General features: G+C 34.4%; 3 protein-coding genes across 3 annotated transcripts; 1 reads left to right on the forward strand and 2 right to left on the reverse strand.

The window, feature by feature from the left end:
* Window positions 1-741: 741 nt before the first annotated feature.
* LOC100261891 (FCS-Like Zinc finger 15) lies at window positions 742-1838 on the reverse strand. Its single transcript, XM_002270471.4, has 2 exons — window positions 1409-1838; window positions 742-1237 (listed from the first exon to the last, which is right to left on the reverse strand). The coding sequence occupies exons 1-2, from the start codon at window positions 1630-1632 to the stop codon at window positions 1030-1032; spliced, it is 432 nt and encodes a 143-aa protein (XP_002270507.1). The 5' UTR covers window positions 1633-1838; the 3' UTR covers window positions 742-1029.
* Window positions 1839-13644: 11806 nt separating this feature from the next.
* LOC109122583 (retrovirus-related Pol polyprotein from transposon RE1) lies at window positions 13645-14694 on the forward strand. Its single transcript, XM_019219810.1, has one exon. The coding sequence runs from the start codon at window positions 13645-13647 to the stop codon at window positions 14692-14694; it is 1050 nt and encodes a 349-aa protein (XP_019075355.1).
* A 9983-nt stretch (window positions 14695-24677) lies between these two features.
* Window positions 24678-26888, reverse strand: LOC100249871 (protein DETOXIFICATION 55). Its single transcript, XM_002270528.4, has 2 exons — window positions 26643-26888; window positions 24678-26531 (listed from the first exon to the last, which is right to left on the reverse strand). Exons 1-2 carry the CDS (start codon window positions 26685-26687, stop codon window positions 25074-25076), a joined length of 1503 nt encoding a protein of 500 aa, XP_002270564.1. The 5' UTR covers window positions 26688-26888; the 3' UTR covers window positions 24678-25073.
* Window positions 26889-27397: the final 509 nt, after the last annotated feature.

Below are 27397 nucleotides of genomic sequence, written 5' to 3' on the forward strand. Positions count from 1 at the left end.
GAGGGGATGATGAATTCGGGAGGGAGGGAGGGAGGGAGGTTGCATAGGACATTTATTCTGGATTCCAAAATCATGTAACAGTAGCAAATGCATTTGTTTGTGGGGGAGGGGGGAGGGGGGGTTCTCAGGTCTCTTTCCATGGGAGGATTCTTGTGGACATTTGCACTGCATAAAGACATGAAAGTGGGAAATCCCATTTATTCCAATTGAGTACACCCCCAACCCTCAACCCCCCTCCCTTGTAATAATAATGCTCTTTCCGCATGGGCACAATTGAAAAGTATGGATTCCCTCATTCCCATGGTCCTATTATATTCCTTCTATTTCTAAATTTCAATGTTCTATACCCCCACCCCACCCCACCCATTTCTTTCACTTTGCTTTCCTTCATTGGCTTCTTGTCTTGGATATTTCTACCCGTTCCCACTTCAGATTTTTACACTCTCTTATATTATATTACAACAAAGAAATATTTTTTAAAAGAACGGTTGAGAGCGTTTGAAACAACTCTCATCAATGATGGAGCTTGGGGAAATAATAGCTTTCTTCTTGGGCCCCTCTTTCGTTCCACTCTCCCCAAAAAACAGAGGCTCTTGTTAAGCGCACTGCACCTTCGATCACTAAAATACGCGTCCGAGAAAATGAAAAAATAAAAAATACAAATTTAATTTATTTACGCAATGTCGCCTCACAAGCAGACAAAAAACCCATTATCCCGAGAAAACGATAACTCTCATGAGATGAGCCAATAACTCTTTTATCTTATCTGATTAAAGATTTTGACCACGATGAGTCTCTTAATTAATCACATTTTCAAATATACCACAAAACACCAAAAATACCCTCCTGACACGCCAAGAAGCAAAAACAGCGGATTCCTGATAGAAACCGTGGGCTGAGAGAAAAGGGTAAAAGGGTCAAAACATTCTTTGCCTTCATACTAGGAAGCAAAACGACAGAGGCTATCACAGCCATTACAAAATGGACGAGACGGGGTAAAACTGGAATCACACCTCCCGGGTTTCCGGGTCAATAGGCAAACCCGCCCGCTCTGGTGCGGGTCCCTTTGCGAAGACGGGAAGAAGTAGAGGACGACGGAGAAGAAGAAGATGGACAAGAAGAAGCCGAAGTGGGTTTCATGGCCGCCAATGAACAGTTGTCTCTTCTAACAGTCTCTTCCTCGTCCATGAATATCTGCCTGCACCTGCACTCCACGCTACAAAAAGCTCTGTCTCCTCTGCATGAATCAATGAACCAAAACATCAGCACCCCTATCAAGCTAAAGCTTCAGCTGACAGAAATCTGGGTTTTGGGTAGATATGAAGCAAGGAAGAAGAGATCTGGTAGAATAACAAGAAAAAGAAACTGAAGATAATTTGTATTAAATATTGTAAATATGGATGCTTACTTGTACATGTAGATGTCTTTTCCAGGCAAGAGTTTTTGCTTGCAGAGAAAGCACTCGTCGAGAAAAGTGGTGGCCGCCGGGAGGAGAGGTGAGTGAGAATTCCAACGTGCAGGAGGCGAAGGAAAAGGAGTGGGTTTGGTCATCATGGTGATTTTGTTAATGACTTGTGGGGTTTTCTTGTTAATACCCTTCTGGGCTTCCAATACAATACTGAGTCCCACCATATCTCATCGTCCTTCTTTGGTCCCTACGGAGGGCGGTGGTGGCCTGGTGGTGGGTGGTGGCGACGGCGAGATTTGGTTGATGAAAAAACGAGGAAGATAAATAGAAGGGTGGAGACAGTACGATGGGGAGGATGGTGGTGGGTCCTTCTGCTTCACACCTATGTAGCAGAGAAAAGAGCAGTAATACCGACGATTGGAGTTACATCCTTTTCTAACTTCTAGTGCTTCTCAGCTGCCACGTACCCTTTTTATTTTTATTTTATTTTATAGGTTTTATATATAATAATATTAGTATGATGCTTGAGTCTTGAGTCTCTTGACTTTCTTTAAGATGATAAAACAGCTTTCTTATATTTGTATGTAACTGGAATTAATTTGCATGGCAAAATTCAAAAAGCATAGAAGGAAGTTTAGGTTGATTGAGGCGCTGTTTTTTTTTTTATATAGAATTTTAATGTTTAATAGTGTTAAATATTAGATTATTTATTTTTATAGTATATTATATTTATTAAATATTAAAAAATGAAAAATTTTAATATATATTTTTTTATTTAAAAAAATATATATTTTAACCTTTTTATTTAATAAAAAATTTATAATAAATCATAAAAAAAATAAAAAAATAAATGATCTAAATTTAAAAAACAAATTATTTTTAATAAAAAATTAAAAAAACAATACCATCTTAATGTCTCAACCGTGAGATTAATGGCATGTTTGGTATTGAATTTTAGAATTTTAGAACAAGGTTTTTGACCACACACGCACCAACACTTAAAATTTAGTCACGGGTTCCAAAATCATGAATTTCCTCAACCCACATCTTGTCCTTATCGTTTAAAGTTTAATAATAATATGTCCTATTTATTTCACCACCAAACACATGCGTTCTTATTTTTCTCAATTTAGAGTCTGATATGCATATAATTTTGATTATATTATTTTTTTATTTTGTATCTAATATTAATTTTTATTTATTCATTAATCTCATATATTCTTATAATTTTTCTAATTATCCAATTTTAATCATATACTATAATTAACTATAAATATCTTAATTTTCCCTTTTGGTAAATAATATATATTACTTATTTTTTATATTCTCGGTCCAGATCATCAATAACCGGCCCTACCAGCCCTCCAATCACCAATTTTCTTTTCAAAAATATTTTAATAAAATTGGTTTTAATGTGTTATAAAAGTCTGAAACCAAACCATGCATTCTAATTTGAAAAAACAAAAAATGAAAACCGGTGTTGGGTGGATGTAGCGAGTAGCATTAATTTCTGTCAAGTGAGGAGAGCGAGTAGAAAGAGTATACACAGGCAAGAGAGTAAGGGATGAAAGGGCAAGGAAAAAGGAAGAATGTAAATGGTAGAAGGGAGATGGATGGCAGGTGCCTTTTGTGGCACTACTCTCCATACCCTCTACAGTTTCCGTACAAAAGATTCTAACACTAAAAGCCGGCGCCTCCATCGGTCCACTCACCACCGCCACCTGTCCCCGCCGTATTCCTATTTTTAATTGCCTTTTATCTCTGTACCAATTCACCGTCAGAGTTTTCTTTTTCTTTTTAATTTGAAAAAGTTTTCTTTTAACAATTTTAAACAAGAAAATAAAATATATCCATTGAAATGATTCTCGTTAAAATACCTTTAACGTGATTTTATTAATAATCATTACAAATGTTTTTAAGGAAAATTATTTAATATTCGAATATAAACAAACATATATATACATATATATTTGATGGTATTTTTTTACTATGTATCATATAATAAAATAATTATTTTTAAAAAAATAATCATTAAGTAATTGCATATTAATCATTTAAAATTTAAAAGTTGATTAACGATGAAGAAGTGTAAATGATTCCCTATTTTTTTTATTTTTTTTTATTTTTAAAGGATTTTGAAAAGTTCATCCACGCATGAGGAAGATTAACGAGGATTAGACATCCTCCGGGTCACTCCCAAAGCAATTATTAAAATAATATATATTATAATAAAACCTTTTCAATAAGGAATAAGCCAATTTATTTTCTTAAGTGAAATATATTTTTGAATTAACATACTTAAGCATGAAGAACAATGGTTGGTGGGATTCCAACTTCCTTTTCTCACATCATCAGTGAGTCTTGGAATCCCCCTCCCCTTCGATTTTAAAATATCTTCTTCAAGGATTTTATGTTCGGAACCGGATTTTATAAAATAAAATAAAAAAAAAAAGGATAAAAGCTTTTAAGTTTGTAACCCATTTAAATATTATTTTTCTTAAAATAAATGAAACATAAAATTACATCTTTTATAGAGTAACCACCCATGCATATATAAGACATATTACTCGGTTAAAAACTACCTAAGTCTCCTTTGATGGGAAGAAGAGAAAATAAAATACAGATATATAATATTAATTCCAAAAGTAGGATAAAGGGTCTCTGGTCTATAAAAATAATTATATGAGTTTCATCATTACATGGATATAAGGTCTTATAAGAACTAGTCAACTAATCCTTATTTTGTATGAATTTGATTGTCATGACTGGAGATAGACATTTCTTATACAGGATATTATGTTTTTCTAGAGTTGTTATGAGATTTATCTCAGAATTGCTTATCTCATACTATCTAGTTATAAGATGTTATGTTTTTCTATAGTTGTTATGAGATATATCTTAGAGTGACTTATCTCATATTATCTGGTTATATTTTTCTAGAGTTGTTATGAGATTTATCTCAGAGTGGCTTATCTCATACTATCTATAACGATGTTATGTTTTTTATAGAGTTATGATATTTTATCTCAAAAATAACTTATCTCATATTATTGTGTCACACCCCAAAATCCACTCTAAGGGCATGACGGTCATTTCACACCTTAAGCCAAAATGCTCTAAGTGAAAACGACATAAACATTCGTATTATAATTGGAAATTAGTAAATTTATGTTTAGACTAGTAGGAAAAAATTCTAAAATCTCCAAGTATCAACTTTAAAAAAATCACTACTGATACCAAAGTGTTATTGTCTAAATAACTCAAACTCAAAATAATTCAAACAAAAATTAAGTTTTAACATCTAAAGAATGTTCAAAATAAAGAGAGTTTAAACAAATGTCCTAATAAATCCAAATTTCCCTCCTAATGGTCACTCCTCGCCCGAACTAAGGTTACTTGAAAGATTATCAACAAATGGGGATGAGCGTAAAGCTTAATAAGGAATATTAATACAATTTCATGGATCAAACATTTTCAATCACGCTTATAAATAAGAGATAACATATACTTATTTTCATAAAAACTTTTGAATTCACATTCAAACTTTTGAACAAAACTTTCTCATATCCATTTCAAAACAATTTCTCATCAAAACCAAATCGAATACATTTAAAATATTTTTATTCTGGTTATCGTATGACAAATGGTGCTCAATTAGGTGAGACTTCATAATTGAGTAACTAGTTTCAAATTTGTTCCATTTAAGGTAAACAAAACCAAATGTCAACAATTATAACCCATTAACTAGGATTATAAGGTTAACTATTATAACCTATTAACTAGGGTCATATAATGACAACTATTATAACCCGTTGAATGAGGTCAGATATGTCAACAATTATAACCCGTTGACTCGGGTCATAGAAATGTCAACAATTATAACCCGTTGACTAGGGTCATAGAAACCAAAGTCAAACACTTCATTTCATTAATTCAAACTTACAAAACAAAATACCATATCTCCACAATTTTTATTTTTCATAAACAAAGAAAATACTCAAACATTTTTTTCATACAAAACATATATTTGATCCATGCATAGAAATAAAAATAATATTTTTACGCATTTCAAAAGATCATATAAAAATAAAACTATTTCATTTTACAAAATCTACATTAATTTCCCTTACCTTGAAGAAGCGCTCAAAAACTTGAAGTATTTAGCTTGATGAATTTACTCCTCACCTAACATATTATCATATACAATTATCTAAAGGTAAAATTTTGACAATCCTAAAAATATTTTATTTAGTATTAGGGATCTTAATTAATTTCTCATGCTAATATTATTACTACCTAATATTATTTTCAACTTCTTAAATAATAACAATATAATTTAATGAATTTGAAATTTTTTTATAAACTCATATTTCTTCCAAATTATATTCTGACCATTTGGCAACTCAAGAAAAAAAACCAAGTAAGAAAGGTAAAGGAAAACAAAAGACACCTCTTAATCATGTTAATAAAGGAGATATCAAGTGCTTCTTTTACAAGAAGAAGGGACACATCAAGAAGAGTTGTCCCAAATTTAAGGCTTAACTTGAAAAGAAAGGTAATCTCATATCTTTAGTGTGTTACGAATCTAATATGGTTCATATTTCTTACAACACTTGTGGATTGATTCTGGTACTACAATCTATGTTGCCAATACCATGCAAGGCTTCTTAAACTAAAGGAAACCAATGAAAAATGAATGTTTTATCTATTCAAGGAATCAGATAAGTTCACATGTGGAAACGGTTGGGATCTACAGACTTGTTCTTAGATTTGACTTTGTTTTAGACCTTGAAAGAACTTTTTTTTGTTCCATTATTTTCTAGGAATCTTATTTTAGTTTCAAGACTTTTAACATATGGTTTTGGTTTTAAATTTGTTGGTATTTCATTTCATTTGATAAAAGACAATATCGTTGTTGGTAATGGAATTTTGAATAATGGTTTATTCAAACTCTATTTAAATCTAAGTTTTAATCATAGCCTTACAACTGTGCATGGAAATGTTGACATTAAATGTGGTGTTATAAATGAGAAATTTTCCATATTGTGGCACAAAATATTAGGTCATATCTCTATTGAAAGAATTAAAAGATTGGTAAATGATGAAGTCCTTGAGACTCTTGATTTTACTGATTTTCATATTTGTGTGAACTGCATTAAGGGAAAACATACCAACATGACTAAAAAACAGAGTGCCAGGAGGACTTCTAATATTTAGAAATCATACACACCAACATTAATGGTCCTTATGATATGTGCTTAAATGGTCAAAGATATTTTATCACTTTTATTGATGACTACTCACGATATATGTATCTTTTTTTGCTTTATGATAAGTGTGAAGCATTGGATACTTTCAAAATCTATAAAGCAGAGGTAAAGAAACAATTGGGTAAACAAATTAAAATTGTGAAGTCGGATAGAGGTAGTGAACATTATGCTAGGTATGCTGAAAAAGGACAACTATCTGGTTTATTTACAAGGTTTCTACAAGAACATGACATTGTTGCCCAATACACAATGCCTAACTCACCATCCCAAAATAGTGTGATTGAAAAATAAAACCGAACCCTAAGGGAGATGGTTAGGAGTATGGTTAATAACTCCAACCTCTCATTATCCTTGTGGAGTGAGGCCATAAAGACAACGCGACATATGTACTAAATCGGGTTCCAACCAAGGCAGTTCCTAAAACGTCTTTTGAATTATGGAAATGTTGGAAATCCAGTCTAAGGCATGTACATGTATAGGGTTGTCCTGTTGAGGTTAGAGTTTATAATCTACAAGAGAAGAAATTAGACTAAAAAATAGTCAGTGGATATTTCATTAGCTATGTAGAAAAGTCTAAGGGATATAGATTTTATTCTCCTTCTCCAACTACGAAAATCGTAGAATCTTATAATGCTAGGTTTCTAGAGAATGATGTGATTAGTGGGAGCAATGAAGCATGACACTTAATGTTTGAGAAACGCTATAATATTGAACATACTCTTGAATCTTCAAGTAGATTGATTATTTTCCCGGATAGTCATCAAGATTCGACAATCCAGGAGACACAAGTTGTTAATGAACCACATCATGAAGATATTCTGGTAGATCTAGTTATTCAACATCCTCAATAAGAGAATGTTGATATAACATTAAGAAAATCTACTAGAGAAAAGAGACCTGCAATTTCTTCTGATTATGTTGTGTACCTACAAGAATATGACATTAATATTGGTACTTAAGATGACTCCACTACGTTTTCACAAACCATGGGTGGAAGTGAATCCACATTATGGTACAATGCCATGGAAGATGAGATGAATTAAATGGCTAATAATCAAGTTTGGGATCTTGTTGAGTTGCCCAAAGGTGCAAAGTTCATTGGTTGTAAGTGAGTTTTTAAGACTAAAAGAGACTCCTCAGACAATATTGAAAGATATAAGGCAAGACTTGTAGTTAAAGGATTCACTCAACAAGAAGGAATTGATTATCATGATACCTTATCTCTTGTTTCAAAGAATGATTCATTTCGGATAATCATGACATTAGTAGCTCATTTAGATATGGAGCTACATCAAATTGATGTGAAAACAACTTTCCTTAATGGAGATTTTGAGGAAGAGGTTTACATGAAACAACCAGAAGGGTTCATCACAAATGGAAATGATCACATTGTTTGTAAGCTTAAGAAATCTATATATGGACTAAAACAAGCATCTCATCAATGGTATTTAAAGTTCCATGATGTTATTTTTTCATTCAGTTTTATGGAGAATGTTATAGATCAATGTATATACCATAAGGTCAATAAAAGCAAAATAATTTTCTTAGCCTTATATATGGATGATATTTTGCTTGCTTCAAATGATTTGGGCTTGCTGCATGAGGTGAAACAATTTCTCTCACAACAATTTGACATGAAAGATATGGGTGAAGCTTTTTATGTCATTGGCATAAAGATTAAGAGAGACGGATCTCAACGGATATTAGGACTGTCTCAAGAAACCTATATCGATAAAGTTCTTGAGAGATTTCGCATGAAGGATTGTTTATCTGGTACTGCACCAATTTTCAAATGTGATAGATTTAGTTTGTACCAAAGCCTAAGTAATGATTTAGAGAAGAAAAAAATGAAAAAAAAAAATTTATGCTTCTGCAGTTAGGAACTTAATGTATGCTTAGGTTTGTACAAGACTTGACATTTCTTATGCAATAGGTATGTTGGGTAGATATCAAAGAAATCTAGGTATGGAACACTAGAAAGATGCAAATAAAGTCATGCGATACCTTAAGGGGACTAGAGACTACAAGCTTACATACAGGCGATCTGATCCTTTGGATATGGTTGGATATTCGGATCCTGACTTTGCTAGCTACCTTGATTCTAGAAAATCGACATTTGGATATGTCTTCTTATTAGCTGGAAAGACCATTTCATGGGGAAATGCAAAGCAAACATTGGTTGCTACTTCGACCACAAAAACAGAATTTGTTTCATGTTCTGAAGCAATGTCATGGGCTATTTGGTTAAGGAGTTTTATTTCAGGGCTTCAAGTTGTTGACTCAATTTCTAAGTCATTGAGGATTTACGCGATAAGTGTTTTTGGCCAAGAATAATAAGAGTGGAAGTCGTAGTAAACACATCGACATAAAGTACTTAGTTATTAGGGAACATGTTAAGTCAAACAAGGTGGCTACTAAGCATATTAGTATTGGATTGATGATTGTGGATCCTTTGAAGAAAGGATTGCCACCTAAGGCTTATAAGGAACATGTTGAGCATATGAGACTCAATTTTGTTTTGTAAATTTCATGTAATTGAGACACCTTTTGTGTTTTATCGCATTTTTTGTTGATATGAAAACTCCAATTATTTCAATTTTGCCTTCTTATTTGGTTGTATACATAAAGTTTAGAGAATGACAATATGGATATTATAAATGTTAAGTATACCCTAAATGAGAATCTTGGTAGCTCATTCATAAAGGAATGACTCATATATTGTTCTTATTCAAAAGATAAGTTACATTGTAATACATGGAAGATAATACTTGTTCTTAGAGGACTTACCACCATGATTCATATGCTTTAAACTCTTTTGATTAAGTACAAGGATTTAGAGAAAAATATGTAATGTATTAATTTAATTAATACATGTTACTTAATTTTTATGGGCCAAATGGGAGAAATCGTTTTTTATAAAATAAAATAAAAATAGAATAAAAGTTTTTAAGTTTGTGGCCCATTTAAATATTATTTTCCTTAAAATAAATGAAACATGGGGTCACATCTCTTATGGAGTAAGCACCCAAGTCTACAGACGTGAGACATATTACTCGATTAAAAACTACCCTAAATCTTTTTTGATGGGAAGAAGAGAAAATAAAATATAGATATACAATATTAATTCCAAAAATAGGATAAAAGTTCACTGGTCTACAAGAATAAGTATGTGAGTTCCATCGGCACATGAACATAAAGTCTTGTAAAGACTAGTTAAATAATCCTTATTTTGTGTAAATCTAATTGTCATAACTGAAGGTATGATCTTGGATTTTCATTTTATTACTTGTAACTTTAGAGATTTTTATCTTACATTTTAAACATTCATTTGAAATGAATACCCTTTTATTATAATAAAATGTTAAAATTATTATTCCAACTCACCCTAAATTCATTGAAATAGAATGATAAATTATTATTATTATTACTACTTAAAACATTTATAAAAAGTTGCAAATCATGAAATACATTTATTATCCACAAATCCCACAACAATTTACTAGAAAAATTTCCCTCCAATTCAAAGAAAAGCATATTTCTTTCTATTGAACTTAAGATTGATTAACCATTGTTGGGAAAGACCCATTTGTGGAGGTCCACTCAAGATATTTCCCATATGACCTGTAAGCCCACTGCTCATCCACTAAAGTTGAAAATGGCAGGTCTTAGTAAATTAAAATAAATAAATAATAATAATTTATCATTTATTAATAAATATATAAAAAAAACCTATTTATTTTATAAATACTGTAAATCGACAATATAATCAGTTTTTCAAAACATGCTAGAGTTTTTGTTCTTTTTTTTTCTTCTTAATTTTCAAAGAAAATAAAAATCAATTTTGGAAATACGCTAATTCTATCCCATTGTTTGAAAATTTAAGTTTACCATAAAAAAAAAACAAATTTTAAAAAAAAATTGAAAAACATTTAAGCTCTATTGGCATCTTATGAGAATTTTTTTTTAAGTTTAATAACAATTTTTATATCCATTTGACTAATTTTATTGAAAAGATTTATGATTTAAAATTAATAATATGAAAGTCAAAGAAAACTTTATTTTGGCTTATATAATTTTTTTTTCATATTTAATAAATTTTTATATAAATATCATTCTTTAATTATTCAAAAAAAATCAATTATAACTTTGCTTTAAAATGCACTATAGGATGACAATTAAAAATTTTGAATCTTAATTTTTTTAAACATTTTTCTTTCTTTTTTTTTTTTGTTTTTAGAAATAAATTTTACTTAAAAATAGAAATGAAAATTAAAGGCAACCGTATTTGTTTTTGAAAATGCTAAAATTCTATATAAGTCAGAAAAATAAATAATTGACTTTAAAAATTTTTAATTTTCTTCGATAAATAATCTGACACTGTAAAATTGAAAAATTTTAACTCAAGTATTCTACTGTCTGGAAAAGAGGGGTGGTCTACCGCCACGTCACAACTCTCGGCTATCAAGCCCGAGAACGACGGCTCGCTACGGTGTGCGCACTCACAGGTAATCCAATGTGTGGATCAAAGTATGATTCAATCAGAGAATAACAAGTTGCATCATGGGGGCTATGACAATTGATTGACAGTTTGCTGGGTGTTGGGACACGTGTACGATGAGAAAGAAAAGAGGTTCACAACCCTAAGGCACTGTTTGGTTGTAGATCTTTTGTGTTTAAGAAAAGATTGGGGGTCTCCACGGATGATTGGATGAATTAAAGTGAGGGGGTGAGGAAGGGACAAACAAGTCCTTGTGGTGATGGAGAATAATTTGTGAAGATACTTGCGTTGGAACTAAAAAGGGAGTTGGAGATGGGGAGATGGGGATTTGGGAACAAACTAATGATGGTGATGTTTGAAGAATTTTGAGTGTGGGCACAAAAGACCATTTTATAGTACAAAAATATGAGAAGAACCCACTAAATCGGAATATTTATTTCCTCTTTTTCTTATATTTGTAATGATTTTGGGCAACTGGGAGAATAAATGCCACAATTATGGGGGATTCAATCCATCCCCGACCCACTTGATATTTTGAGTGGGGAATTGGGGATTGGGGATTGACTTTTAAGTTTTAAGTAACATCAGAAATTAATATAAATATGGCATTGATAAGATAAGATGGAATCAGGAGGAATAGCAGAGGAATCAGGATGGTAGAAAATGGGTATCACTCCCCCCTGAGGATGATAGTTTCATTTTAATTATAGCTTAGCTCAAGGTAAGGCATTTTATTATTATTATTATTATTATTATTATTGTTAAACTATGCTAAAAGGTTCATCTTCATCTTCATCTTTTTATTTGTTTACAAAAAGCATTGCATTAAACTAATTCAAATCCACTGCCCCTTCTCAGTTCTCACCTACTCATTAGGGGACAAAACCAGGGTAGGGATTAACTAGTTTTTAAATAACATAATTCTTCCATCATCTTAAGCTATGACTAACATTAAAACTAAGCTTCATGTGGTGTTGCCCCCGGATTCCGGATTTGGGATTCAACGTCTTTGACTCTTGACTCTTGATACAATCACATGGATGGTGAGTCAAATGAATATACCTGATGATGAAGATGGAGTAGAGTAGAGTGTGGCATGGAGCTTATGGGGGAATATGGAGACCATTTATCGAGTGGACATGTGATTTGGTTCTGAAGTCCATACACTCCATACTCCATATCAGGATCTGAAAAATGACAAACAAGCCTGCTCGTCCACAATATCATCACTTGGACTTCCCCCTCCTTTTTAGAGCAGGCAGTGCCTCTTCAATGAAACACCTACCTAACCTCTTCAATCCTTCACGTGCAACATGCAACGCAACAAGGAAAATAAGAATAAAAATTTAAAAAACGTGGTGCAAATGCTACAATTAAGTCAGCCACATGCAACATCTATCTCCACACTCCACACTACTTTATGGAATTGATGCCTACTCACCATATGTGTTTTGGTTTTTCCATTTTCTTGCCTCATAAAACCTTCAACAGTTGTGGTCATGGTCCCCAGCTAGCTGCCACTCTTCACTCACAACTCACAATTGCTGTGGGCCTTTGTTTCTATATGGTGCTAAATGCCCTCTCCCCTATCCAAAACCCCAGCGGCCCAGCTCAGGAAAGGGACCTTAACCCAACCCTGCAATTACTTGCAGCTAGGGATTTTGTTAATCTTTATAAATTGACTCACTACTCTATATACCTTTGAAGATATCATGGTTTCCCATATGGGTCTGCTCATGGGCCTAACGACAGCCCGCCCGTTCTCATGTTTTGAAGCCTGGCCCAAGAACGTTAATAAAAAGTCTCTTCCCCTTGGGATTGCAAATGGGGTGCGATCATCTTGCACCCTAATACGACGGGGTTTAGAGAATGGCAAATAGGTTTTAAAAACCCAGTTGGATTCGGGAATTGCCTTTTTTCCATCTAATCATTATGTATCTATTTAAGTAAAAATAATTAAAATTTTCATTTTTTTTTTCAATGCATATAAAATAATAAAAAATCATTTTTCATAAAATTTATATTATTTACAAAGTATATTTATTTTTAACATAATTAAAACTTGCAAAATATTTTTATTTGAAAAAAAATCAAAACATACCAGAAATTCTCCTATCCATCGAGCCACCCCAATGAAAGGAAAACCCGTTGACCTATGTATTTTTGGTAGCAAACACTACCCATATTCTCCACCAATCTCCTCCCAATCTTGTTGTAATATCCATATTTTCTATCAATCTTCTACTACCAATCTCGATGGTAATTTACAGCTCACACGTACCTCTTGTAACCTGTATATAATACAATGAATCACAAAGGAATAAAGGGGCTCTTATTTTCCTATTCTTTCTGTAAACCTAACATGGTATCAGTGTCATACTTGCTATAAGCAAGCTTTGCACAACACGTCCAGCCTTCATCATCATTCCAATTTATTTTTTTTCTCTCTTTATTCATAATTGTGAATCATGGCTGATGAATTTTCTTCATCCTCTGCAAATCCTATAGTTCTCACAACAGGAAACACTCTTTTATCTCAACCAAACACCCTCATCTCCATCAATGTTGCCACACAAATGTCATTCAAACTCAGCAAAATGAACTATGCATCTTGGAGAACCCAATTCACTAATCTTTTATTTGGATATGATCTGTTGGGCTTCCTCAATGGCACAACTCCTTGTCCTCCCGAAACCATCCTGCAATCTGGTTTTACAACACCTATCTCTAATCCCGAGTGCAAGTTATGGAAACGACAGGATCGTCTCATTCTCCATGCCATTCTTGCATCAGTCACATGGGTTGTTTCCCCACTTATCTCCTCTGCAACAACTTCTCATGAAGCATGGCAAAAACTAGAGATCACTTTTGCAAATCGATTACGAACCAGAATGCTTAGTTTACGTAATATTATGATGAAGACAACAAAGGGTTCTCAATCCATTGCTGAATACATGCAGACCATCAAAATCATTACCGATGATCTTGCTTTCATGGGCTATCCTCTCAGTGAAGATGAAATTATCCTTCATGTTTTCAATGGGTTGGACAATGATTTTAAAGAAATTAGTGCTGCCATTCGAGCCAGAGACTCACCAGTGACATTTGAAGAACTTCATGACAAATTACAGGATCAAGAAACTCTTTTGAAGCAAGATGACACCAGCAAGGAAGCTCCACCAATCATTGCTCAGTTTCATCACAAATTCTCTAATCATAAAGGAAATAGTGAAAAATCAGGTGGACATCCGGGAGGCAATTTCAACAACAAAGGATCAACCAATAACTTTGGCAATCGAAATATCTTTGACAATCAGGGAAAAAATATTGTTCAAGGTAATAAAAATTTGTCCAATCAAGGAAATCACCATCCCCAACAGCATTTCAATTCTTCACAGTATTCTTGGTGTCCCAACAATGGTACCAATCAACGTCGAATTATTTGTCAACTATGTGACAAAGCTGGCCACAGTGCCAAGGTATGTCATTCGCGACCACCATCACGCTTCTCACCTTAAGCCAACTACATAGCTAATGATCAAGCCAACGACAGTGACACTTGGATAATTAACTCTGGTGCCTCTCATCACATCACTTCGGATCTTCAAAATCTTTCACTACAATCTAATTATGGTGGTAATGAGGACATTATGATTGGCGATGGTGATGGCATTCCTATAACTCATGTCGGTTCCACCATAATCGAAGCACCCACAACCACTTTTTTGCTTGACAATGTTTTGTGTGCACCATTAATTAAAAAAAACCTTCTTTCTGTTTCTCAATTTTGCCATCAAAATAACACATCTATTGAATTTTTTCCTGATTTTTTTACTGTGAAAGATTTGAGCACGGGGGCATCCTTGTGTAGACTCTCTATTTTGTCTTCCTCGCACATGTCGTTTATAGCAATTCCCTGGTGGCCCATTAATACTCGTGTAACCTATCTTTTCTAAGCCACCTCGGAGACTTTGGTTGAAGGATTATCTGACCCCTTATTGTGACCCTTGGTAGCCCTAACTTAGACTTAGGTTTTTCTTGCTTTTTTTTTAGGATAGCTTTTAGGCACCCTAGGCCCACTTAGGCACCCTAGGCCCATTTAGGTAATCCTAGGCCCATTTAGGTATCCTTAGGCCCATTTAGGTACACTTGGCCCATTAGGCATCACTTTAGGCCCATTTAGACACTTTAGGCCCACTTAGTTACTTTAGGCCCACTTAGATCACTTTAGGCCCATTTAGGTAACCCTAGGCCCATTTAGGTATCCCTAGGCCCATTTAGGTACACTTGGCCAATTATGCATCACTTTAGGCCCATTTAGGTAACCCTAGGCCCATTAGGCATCACTTTAGGCCCATTTAGACACTTTAGGCCCACTTAGTTACCCTAGGCCCACTTAGATCACTTTAGGCCCATTTAGCCACTTTATGCTCACTTAGTCACCCTAGGCCCATTTAGATTACTTTAGGCCCATTTAGGTACACTTGGCCCATTAGGCATCACTTTAGGCCCACTTAGATCACTTTAGGCCCATTTAGGCACCCTAGGCCCACTTAGTACACCCTAAGCCCATTAGACACACCTAGCCCATTTGGCGTCACCCTAAGCCCACTTAGGCACTTTAGGTTCACTTAGATACACCCTAGGCACCTTAGACCTACTTAAGCACCACCCTAAGCCCACTTAGGCACCCTAGGATGATTTAGGCACTTTAGGCCCACTTAGGCACCTTAAGTCAATTTAGGCACCTTAGGCCCATTTAGGCACCCTAGGCCCATTTAGGCACCTTAGGCCCATTTAGGCACCTTAGGCCAATTTAGGCATTCTAGGCCCATTTAGGCACCTTATGTCCATTTAGATCATTTTTTGCATGGGCATGGTTTGCATGGTTGCATGGCTTGTATGACTTGCAAGACTCGTTTTTGTAAAATCACATTGCTTGAATTTTTTTTTTACCCTTATATTTTTGTTTATTTTATTTTATTTATTATTTTGTATATTTCTTCATTTATTTTATTTTCCTATTATTTTATCACTTTTCCCTAATACTTGTCTTTACTTATTTAGTTTAATTTAATAATTTTGTTTAAAAGTTTTCATTATTATTATTATTATTATTATTACTATTACTTTATTAACTTTGAAATTTTGTAGGAAGTCCACCAATAGAAAGATAAGAAAGTGCCTATGATGTGAAGCTTGGAGTGGGTAGCTACCATATTGGTTCCAAGAGTAGACATATGGAAAAAATGAATGGAGCCATGTTATGGGGAAGATTCAGCTTATGTATGAAAAAAGAAATGATGAGCAGCAAAGAAGGTAATGTAATTTGTCTTTTGGAAAAAGAATCATGTGATGATGGAAGGAGGATTCAGTAGTGTTTTGGGTTAAAGCATATTTTAAACGGAAAAGGAAAAGAGATGATATATTTTAGGAAGAATTGAGGTGGCATATTGAATAGACAGACTGTATTTTGCAAGAAAGAGAGCAGGGGGAATTCATAGAAGGAAAGAAAAGTAAACTCACATGCAAAAAAGGGAGGAGAGGCGTGATGAAGGGGATTTAGGTTTTTTTTGGGGAATATGAGAAAGACAGTTGAGGAGAGAGGAGGAGGATTTTTTTTGGAGAGGAGAGCTTGAAGATAGAGGGAGACGTCTGAGGGAGAAAAAAAAAAACTCTAGAGGAATTTTAGGGGATTTTTTTTTTGAACAAGATTCAGAAGAAAATTGTAGACATGGAAATCACTTTTATGAGAAAGACAGTTGAGGAGAGAGGAGGAGGATTTTTTTTGGAGAGGAGAGCTTGAAGATAGAGGGAGACGTCTGAGGGAGAAAAAAAAGAGAGCTCTAGAGGAATTTTAGGGGATTTTTTTTTTGAACAAGATTCAGAAGAAAATTGTAGACATGGAAATCACTTTTCCGGGTGGAACTTCTAAAGGACACATAGGCTGATTCGGGGACTCTTTGTGGTGAAGGAACACACGAGCCAGATCGAAGAAGCAGACACAACTAGACTGAGAAGAAAAAGTGACACAACCGTGAAAGAGGGTAGTTGCAAGCAAGGTTAGTGTTCTTTGACTTCGTTTTGTTGGATTTAAAATGCAAACGAATGTGAATATATGGTCAGTCCTAATGTGAATGATGCTATGGGCATGTTTTTATTTATTTGTTAAAGGAAAGGGAATGAAATCATGGATGGTTATAATAAAATTTAATGTCTTCCGATGAGTGTTTTGTTGGATTTGATGTATTTATATGAGATGTGTTAATGATTGTTTGAACAAAATATAAATTAAGTTAGGATTTTTAGTTTTTTTGGTTTTTGAATTTATTTTATTTATTTTATTTTAGTTATCATTATTATTATTGTTAATCTCATGTTACTTTTTGTAGGCATTTGTCTTGGATGATTCGGGATGATAGTTTAAAAATTAGATGTTTTATTCGTTTTGGATAATTTTGTGATGTTAATGAAAAGTTGAAATATTTTGCAAGTTTTTTTAGTTTTCAATAATTTGGATATTAATGAAAAGTTATATTGTGCTTATTTTTTTTAGCTTTGGGATAATTCCTGATGATTGTTTGAATAAAATATAAATCAAGTTAGGATTTTTAGTTTTTTTTTTGGTTTTTGAATTTATTTTGTTTATTTCATTTTAGTTATCATTATTATTATTATTGTTAATCTCATGTTACTTTTTGTAGGCATTTGTCTTGGATGATTCGGGATGATAGTTTAAAAATGAGATGTTTTATTCGTTTTGGATAATTTTGTGATGTTAATGAAAAGTTGAAATATTTTGCAAGTTTTTTTTTAGTTTTCAATAATTTGGATATTAATGAAAATTTATATTGTGCTTAATTTTTAGTTTTGGGATAATTCCTGATGATGATGAAAAAGTTTGAATTTTTAAGTGTTTTGATAATTTTTATGATAGCTTTGTTCAAAAATAAAAAATAAAAAATCATAATATTTAAATTATTTTAAACATTTTTTGTTCTCTTGGATTAAAATATAAAATAATTGTTTATCTTATTTATAAAATTTATTATGTTTTAAAAAAATAATAATAAAAATTCCTGCTCTTTCTAAAATAAAGAGTTGTGAAAATCATCTTCTTGTAAATAAAATAAAATAAAATAAATTATTAAAGAAAAATTTAAATTATAAAAGATATTCTTACATTAAAAAAAAAATATTTTTAAATTGTCGAATATTTTTTTATGAGGTTTTAACATTGAACTATTTTACGTGGAAATCATGGTTTTTTTTTTTTTTCTTTTTGTAAATAATTTTTTTTTTGAAAATATTTTCTTTGCTTGGAATTAAAGCTTTTTTATTTAAGTAAATTAAAACTTCCTTTTATAAATAAAATTCATTAAAACTATAAAAAAATATTTTCTAGGTATGGAATTAAAGCCTCTTTATTTAAGTAAATTGTAACTTCCTTTTATAAAATTCATTAAAAACTCAATTATTATTATTATTATTATTATTATTATTATTATTTTAATACTCATGGAATATTTCCTTTATAAAAGTGATAACATTTATTTATTTATTTATTTTTATTTTTTTTGCGAATAAATATTTTCTTTGCATGGAATTAAAGTCTTTTTATTTAAATAAATTAAAACTTCCTTTTATAAAATACATTAAAACTATGGAATCAATTATCATTATTATTATTATTTTTAATACTCATGAAAAATTTCCTTTATAAAAGTGATAACATTTATTTTGCGAATAAATTTTTTTAAATATTTTCTTTGCATGGAATTAAAGTTTTTTTTATTTAAATAAATTAAAACTTCCTTTTATAAAATTCATTAAAACTATGGAATCAATTATCATTATTATCATTATTATTTTCAATACTCATGAAATATTTCCTTTATAAAAGTGATAACATTTATTTTCTTGTGAACAAACTTTTTAAAAAAAATATATATTTTCTTTGTACGAAATTAAAGCTTTTTTATTAAGTAAATTAAAACTTCCTTTTTATAAATAAAATTCATTAAAACTGTCGAATAAATGATTCTTTTTTTCTAATAATCATGAATTTTTTATTTTTTATTTTTTTTTATTTTTTTACGAAAGTAATAACATTTAATTCTAGGCTATATTTGTGTATATCAATTGGGGAATTGGTGAAACCCCTACATAAGAAAATCTTTTCAAAAATTATTTTTGTTGCCACTTTTGTCACTTGATGAAATTATGTCTATCTTTTTTTAGGAATTATATACAAGATGAGTGTGATAATTAGTGTTTTCATATACTTTGATAATTTCTGTTATGCTAATTAGATAACGAACATACTAGGATTTCTATATTTTATTATTTATTATCTAACCCCTCATGTCTTATGGAAGCGCATTATAAGTTATCTATGTTATCTAGGTACGCCCCCTATCACCTACTTTCTAAATTTTGTAAACAATTCATGTCACTGTGAAATATGCATATGTTTGATAATCCTTAGGTGCTTAGATGTACGCTAGATTCGCTATGATTAAATACATGTTGTGTGCTATACTTCTATACTAAGTTTGATGTTTTATGATAGTGCTTGAGAAGTGGTCCGGGTACGTATCTTAACCTTCCTTTATTGTAATTTGATCTTGTTTGGCATGCTATTTTTTAGAACCACCTAGCCTACTTAGGTATCCATAGTTAGCCGATTAATTGCCACATTCCCCTTAACTTAGTTAGTAGAGACCTTTATAGGGCTTAGAGGGGTACTACCTTTTAAAGGTACCTTCCCAATAGGTAACCTGATCCCCAAATCTAGATTCAGGTTTTTCAAAGACATGCCTTTTTCCCAAAAATTATGGAGTCATTTTTTAGGGTTTTTCTTTCTTGTTTTATTTTCCCTTTAAAATAAAAATAAAATAAGTGGCGACTCCAATTTTTTCCAAAACTAAAATCTTCATTTTTCCAAAATAGAAAGCGAGTCTCGCCGATCGAGTGAGGGCGCACGTGAGAAATGCGGGTCCACACCTTGGTGCGAGGCCAGAATAAAGGAAATGTCTATGAGTGGTCAACGTCATCCACAACCTCCACAACCAAACCACATGCCTTTCTCGCCAACAAATCCACCATGAAGTCTTGGCATTGTCGTCTTGGTCACCCTTCATCTCAAGTCCTCACCAAGCTAGTATCTACTCAATCTCTACCTATGTCTGCACCTCGTATCTTCTCTTCTCATTGTGACTCTTTCCTTAGTAATAAAAGTCACAAATTGCCTTTTGGTGCCTCATCAATCTCGTGTACTAGGCCATTAGAAATTATTTACACAGATGTTTGGGGTCCTGCACCAATAATTTCATATGATCATTATCGTTATTATGTGATTTTTGTGGACTATTTTACAAAATATACATGGCTCTATCCACTTAAACATAAATCTGATGTCACTTCTATCTTTGAACGTTTCAAAACTATTGTAGAAAATTACTTTGCAACCACCATACAAACAGTTTATTCTGATGGTGGTGGAGAGTATCAAAGTCTCAGTCATGTCCTTTCTCATTTTGGTATTCAATATCTTAAGTCACCACCTCATACACCTCAAGTCGTTGGTATAGCAGAACGTAAACATCGTCATGTGGTTGAAACTGGACTTGCTCTTCTCCATCATGTGTTAATGCCACTTTACTTTTGGACTTTTGCATTCCAAACAACAACCTATCTTATTAATAGGCTGCCAACTCCAATTTTGGGTCACCAATCTCCTTTTGAAAAACTTTTCAAGAAACGTCCCAACTACACAAAATTGCGAGTATTTGGATGCTTGTGTGACCCCTGGCTTCGTCTCTATGCGTATCACAAACTTGATCCTCGTTCTTGTCCTTGTGTGTTCATTGGTTACTCCTTAGAACATAATGTTTATCATTGTTTTGATCTTGTGTCCCATAAACTCTTTGTCTCCCGTCATGTTGCATTTGTGGAATCAGAATTCCCTTTTCATACTCTCGTTTTAAAGACAGATAGGGTCACAAACACAAGCCTCTCCCATTGGTCTCTCCTTGACTAACCTACCCACTTTACAATTCCGCATGCCCATACATTCTCATCTCGTTCATCTCCAAGTCTGACATCTCATTTTTCATCCATCGCCAAAAAGAGTTCATCGTGTTCCTTCTTGTTTATGTGGACGACATCATCATCACCGACACCTCCTCTCAACAGGTCCAACTGTTTATTACCATCCTGGCTCATTGTTTTTCCCTCAAAGATCTTGGTCATTTGGCATACTTCCTTGGAGTTGAAGCCATACATACTTCCTCCGGCCTCTTCCTTTCTCAGTACAAGTACATTCGTGACCTACTAGAGAAACATAATATGCTTGGTGCTAATGCAGTTTCCACCCCGATCTCCTCCACTATGTCCCTTAAGTTGCATGATGAGGCCCCTCCAGCTAATCCCACTAAATATCGTCAAGTCATTGGTTCTATGCAGTATCTTTCTCTCACTCGACCTGATATCTCTTTTGCAGTGAACAAGCTCTCTCAGTTCATGCACTGCCCATCCACTACTAATTAGTCTATAGTTAAGAGGGTTTTTCGGTATCTCAAAGGCACTATTCATCTTGGCCTATTTCTTCGAAAGCACTCACCACTCATTCTCCATGCCCTTGCAGATGCTGATTGGGCAGGAAACTCTGATGATCGCACTTCCACATTAGCCTATGTTGTGTTTCTTGGGTATAACCTAATTAGTTGGAGCTCTAAGAAACAAAAAACAGTGGCTCGATCCTCCACTGAAGCGGAATGTCGAGTTGTTGCTACCACCGCAACTGAAATCAATTGGGTGCAGAACCTACTTTATGAATTTCAGGCCCAATCTCCCTCAACTCCAACAATTTACTACGACAATGTGGGCGCTACATATGTGTGTGTCAATCCTGTCTTTCATTCTTGCATGAAACACATTGCCATTGACTTCCACTTTGTTCGTGATCAGGTGTCCAAGAAGTTGCTACATGTTTCTCATATTCATACTTCTGACCAACTTGCTGACTCTCTCACAAAGCCCTTACCTCACCTTCAATTTTTAAATCATCGTTCCAAGATTGGCATCCAAGATGGAGGCTCAATCTTGCGGGGGCATGAAAGGAAAACCCATTGACCTATATATTTTTTATAGCAAACACTACCCATATTCTCCACCAATCTCCTACCAATCTTGTTGTAATATCCATATTTTCTATCAATCTTCTACTATCAATCTCGGTGGTAATTTACAACTCACACATACCTTTTGTAACCTGTATATAATACAATGAATCACAAAGGAATAAAATGGCTCTTATTTTTCTATTCTTTCTGTAAACTTAACACCCAACACTCCCACTATTAAAAAATTTCTGTTTTTGGGATGGGAATAGGAATAATTCTAAATAATTGGGATAGAGTTGAGATAGGCGTGGGTGATCCTTCTCGAATTTGCCCCTTTCCATCCCTGTCTTTCCCATTTCATTTTATCATTATAATTAAACCTTGATAAACTTGAAGTAAAAATCACTTATATCATGTGCATGAAACAAGTTCAAACTATTGAGCATTAGAATTTTTATATTATAATTATAAACAAAATCAAGGGATACTCTTTTTTTTTTTTCAAACAATGTGCATGGAACCCATATTATGCCATAATATCAAATAGAATTTGCAATATAAGAGCCAATGTCTTAATTTCACCATGGATATAAATAGCAACATCTATTGATAAGGATAGTGGGGTAGGGTTGAGCTAGAAAAATTAGAAGTCTTTACTATCCAATTATTGCGGCCCGAAAATCAAGCGTTTCAGTCCAAATTTAGCACAACTGTTTTCACATCATTGGATAAAGAGGGTTGATAAGGATGGTCCGTCCACTTCATCCTAAGAACCCAATTATTGCACCTCCAATATCCAGGTGGTATACATGCCCAAATATTATTGCTCCCATCTGCATCTCTCATATTATATATATTAGCAAAAATAGACAATTTTTTCATTATATTTTTTTCTTTATTGGTCTCATTTTCCAAATCAAAATAAAGTGCATGTCTCGAAGTACGCCATGCCCTCTCTCTTTCTCCCACACACAGTTTATTTTTTTTTTTCTTTAAAACAAAAAAAAAACAAAACACTAATTGATTTTCTGTCTTTCGATTATATCACTCACTTATAGCTCCTCTATTTCACTAATGAAAGACCAAGGCATTTCAGCAAGAACTCATTAACTTGATGCATATGTAAGATCCTCTAATTAATTTCAAAAGCTTTCCAAATTTGTTCACTCCATTTGGAAATTCTTGCTGTATATAATTCCAATTTTACTGAAATGATCGAAATAGACGAGAATTACGACTCAAATAAAGGGCAGATAGGCATAGAAGCTACACGCGTGCATGTGAATGGGTAAGTGACATGAAAATCAGTGCAAAGACCCAAGTGGGAGAGTGGGCATAATTTAGAGAAGTCACATGTATTTAACCTTAAAATAAATTAGGATTAAGTGCAAGTCAGGTGGCGCAAATAGGGCATGATGATGCAAAGTAAAACTGATGGGCAAAGCAGCTTTATGGGTGGTCCGTTGGTTCTAATGGAGGGGAAACACCACCATGTTATCCACTATGGTTTGATGGTATACTTATCAGATGTGTGTTTATATTCCTAAATCTTTGGCTAGGCTCCATCATATTATCCTAGCCGACCAAGTCAATGTGATGATGCTCTAGCGATTGCGACTTTAATTCTGTAGTACTCCATGTGGTCTCAATCCTAACTTACCCGAAAGCAATTATGTTATGGAATTGATGGGGTTGTTTAGAGATATTATACTATAGATATGAATGTTGATCTTTTTCGTATAATCCAAAACTCTATTATAAGTGAATTTATTTGAAATTCGAATGGAACAAGGAGCATGAAGTTAACGGTCAAGTTGACCGGTTTTAAATTTTCCTGTTGGGCCCTGGGGGCCTGGGCCGGTGGAAAGAACCTGGGGGCCGGGGCCGACCTTTGATGTTGTTGTTTAATAATAATACTTTAATGTGGGTCAAACTAAGAAAAAGATGTATCAACCGCAGATAACTCGTCTCAATGTTAAAAGACCCAGAAGTGGGGCTGCCGATTCAGAGATTATCCAAATGGGGGTTGAAACGCATATTTTTATTAAATGAATGCTTCCGCTCAGTTTCAAGGAAATCATGGAATATTATGTAGCTGGATCTTGGATGAAGTATTGTCCTGCAGGTGAGGCAGGTGAGGCTGGTGAGGCTGGAAGCTTATCTAATTATTTTGACTTGTATAAATCTGGAGGCTTGTGTCCATGTACATATATACATATATCCTAGGCAACAAACATTAATTCCATGTCATACTTGATATCGGACAATGATATATGTATAAAAGTTTGGATGATGATGAGGAAGTACCACATGTATGTGTGTGTGCGTGTGTTTTTTCTACATATATATATGCTGTATGACATATATAATATCAGAGATCTCAAATTGATGTTAACCATATGCCCACATATTTTCCAGAGATTTAAATCGTGAAGTGGGTCATGCACCTCTTTCTTTTATTTTATTTTATTTTCTGCAGGGCTCTCGATGGGCCACAACCCTGAAAAAGCTGAAGAGAAAGAAACATGAAAAAGCAACCCTTCCTAACTAGCAATATGTATGATTATACAGTGGAAATGGTTGATGTAGATGAAGGAAAAAAAAAATAGGTAGAAAGAGAGAAAAGCTAGCATGCAAAGGATACATAATTACACAAACATACATATGTTGATCAAGTAGTGAAAATAATGAGTTACTTTCCCAGATTGGTGTGTCCACTGTCCGCTTGGAACCGTATGCTGCATGTGTAGTTCCTTCCACAAAATCTGCATCTACTTTTCGATATCTTTTTCTTTGAGAAACCCTACTCCTTCGTCAAATTTCAGAGCTTCAGCTCTGTCTGCATGTGCATATACAGTGCTCCTTCCCACCAGGTCTTTGGCCTTTAATGACTCTCTCTCCCAATCTGTCCTGTATATCACTATTAAGATTGAGACTAGGCATGCAATCTGAGCCGCTAGAAGCCCATAGCAGAAACCGACGAACCCTAGTTTCCAAACGAAGGCTAGAACTATTGCCACTGGTGTGCCCACCAAGTAGAATGAGTAGAAGTTGATGCCTGCCCCAACCCCTGGCCTAGCACTTCCCCTCAGAACCCCACAGCTGGTGGTTTGAGGGCAATTCGCTAGCTCGCATACTCCTATTATGGGCAATACTGTCATTGTTAACTGTAGAACATCACTATCCTGTGTGAACACTCTCCCCCATGTTTCTTTCCACAGGGTGGTTAATAACAACCCAAGTATTGAGGTCACTAGAGCCAGCCCTATCGATACCACTGTTGCCAAGCGGGCTCTTCCCGGTCTCCCTGCTCCCAGCTCGTTGCCTACTCGGGTCGACACCGATGCGCTGAGGGCCGTTGGCAATGTGTACATGAGAGCCGTGGTTTGTATCACTATCGCAGATGTTGCGAGAGCAATGCGAGGCTTTGAGAGATAACCCGCAAGAATTGTCATGAACTCGTACCACCACCACTCCAAACAAACAGCTAGACAACTTGGGATCGCGAGGCGGAGAAGCATTCCCCATTCCTCCCCTAGTGAAGAAGCAGTTGAAGAATGTTGTTGTGATGACAATGGGATACACAGAGGTTCCTCTGGGGCACGAGTGTAGAAAATGTAACCTAGAAGAAAGAAGACAGTGTTGAAATTTGTGACAAATGTTGAGATTGCGATTCCGGGGACACCTAGGCAAAGAGAAAACGCCAGGAAGATGGTGATGGGGAGGTGGAGAAGAATCGCCAGTAAAGTGCACCACATTAGTGGCCATGTTGTCCCTTTACTACGTAAGTAAATACGTAGAGGATGAAGAAGACTATTAGCGAAGAGATCAGGAATAGCAAATCGGCAGTAGAGACTAGCAACCCGTGTTATGTCCGGGTTCTGATGGAGCCTAAGCATGAGGGCCTCAAGGTTAATCCACAACAATCCAATCGGGACCGAGGTGATTAGGAGCATAAGAATCGTTCTTTGTAAAGTGAGAGACACTACTGATAAATTTCTGGAACCAAAGGCCTGGCTGCAGAGGGGCTCCATCCCCATGGCCAGGCCAGACAAGACGGAGTAGCCGGTGATGTTGGTGAAGCCAATGGCTAGGGCGCCTCCGGCGAGCTCAAGGCTGCCAAGCCTTCCCATGCACACAACTAAGATCATGTTTTTGAGATAGCCCACCAAGCTCATGGCCACAATAGGGAAACCCATGTCTGCCGTTCTCTTCAACTCCTCCATCACCTAACAAAAATGAAAGCCATGGATCAAAAACAAAAGAAGAGAAAGAGGAAAAAAAAAAAAAAAATGAAACCTGAGGAGAAGAATATGCGGGAATTCTTAATATATTCGTACCTCTGGCATTGTCGGGTACTTTTGGGTTTGCTCTGCGGCAACCATCTTTCTTTCTTTTTGCTTATATTTTTTTTCCCTTTTTCCTGTTTCCTTTGTGTTTTGTGAGTTAGAGAAACACCCTGGAGCAGGTTTAATGGTGGGATCTCCTTTTTCTATATGTGTGTGTTTGTGTCACAGGAAGAGAAGAGAGAGACAGAGAGGGAGAGAGAGTCGTGCACAGTGTGCTTGGGAACAACATCGAGTAGATTTTTATAAGGTTGTGACTTGGGAGGTGGTGGTGGTGGTGGTGGGGTTTATCCACATCTCAGTTGTGGGATTCAGTTTTCGTTCTCACAAAACAAATGCAAGGGTTGCTTTCTTCTTTTCCTTTTTCTTTTCCCCATTTGGATAATACCTTGTAGCCAGTACTCGTGCCACGAGTGGTGTTGAGGCGAACTCTGGAAAAAGCCATATAAACCCTGATTTAGCACTCTCAAATCGAACCCTTGTTCCTCATATATACCCCCACCAAACTTTTCAATGCATTAATGTCATTATTTTTCTCTTCTTCTTTGCACAAAAATACCAGAAAGAGAGAGAAAATTGGGGAAAATATCACACACACATGGCATTTAATTACTTGAAGTACAGATATTATTATTAGTGTTGCTGTACCTATGGATCATTATGGTTACAAGTGTATGGCTCGATCACTATACATTATCAGTGGTTGGTTAGGTTTATGCTTGCTTTTGGCCGCTTCTATGTGTGGTTGT

This window comes from Vitis vinifera, chromosome 5 (genome assembly GCF_030704535.1).
Source record: "Vitis vinifera cultivar Pinot Noir 40024 chromosome 5, ASM3070453v1".
NCBI classification, from domain to species: domain Eukaryota; kingdom Viridiplantae; phylum Streptophyta; class Magnoliopsida; order Vitales; family Vitaceae; genus Vitis; species Vitis vinifera.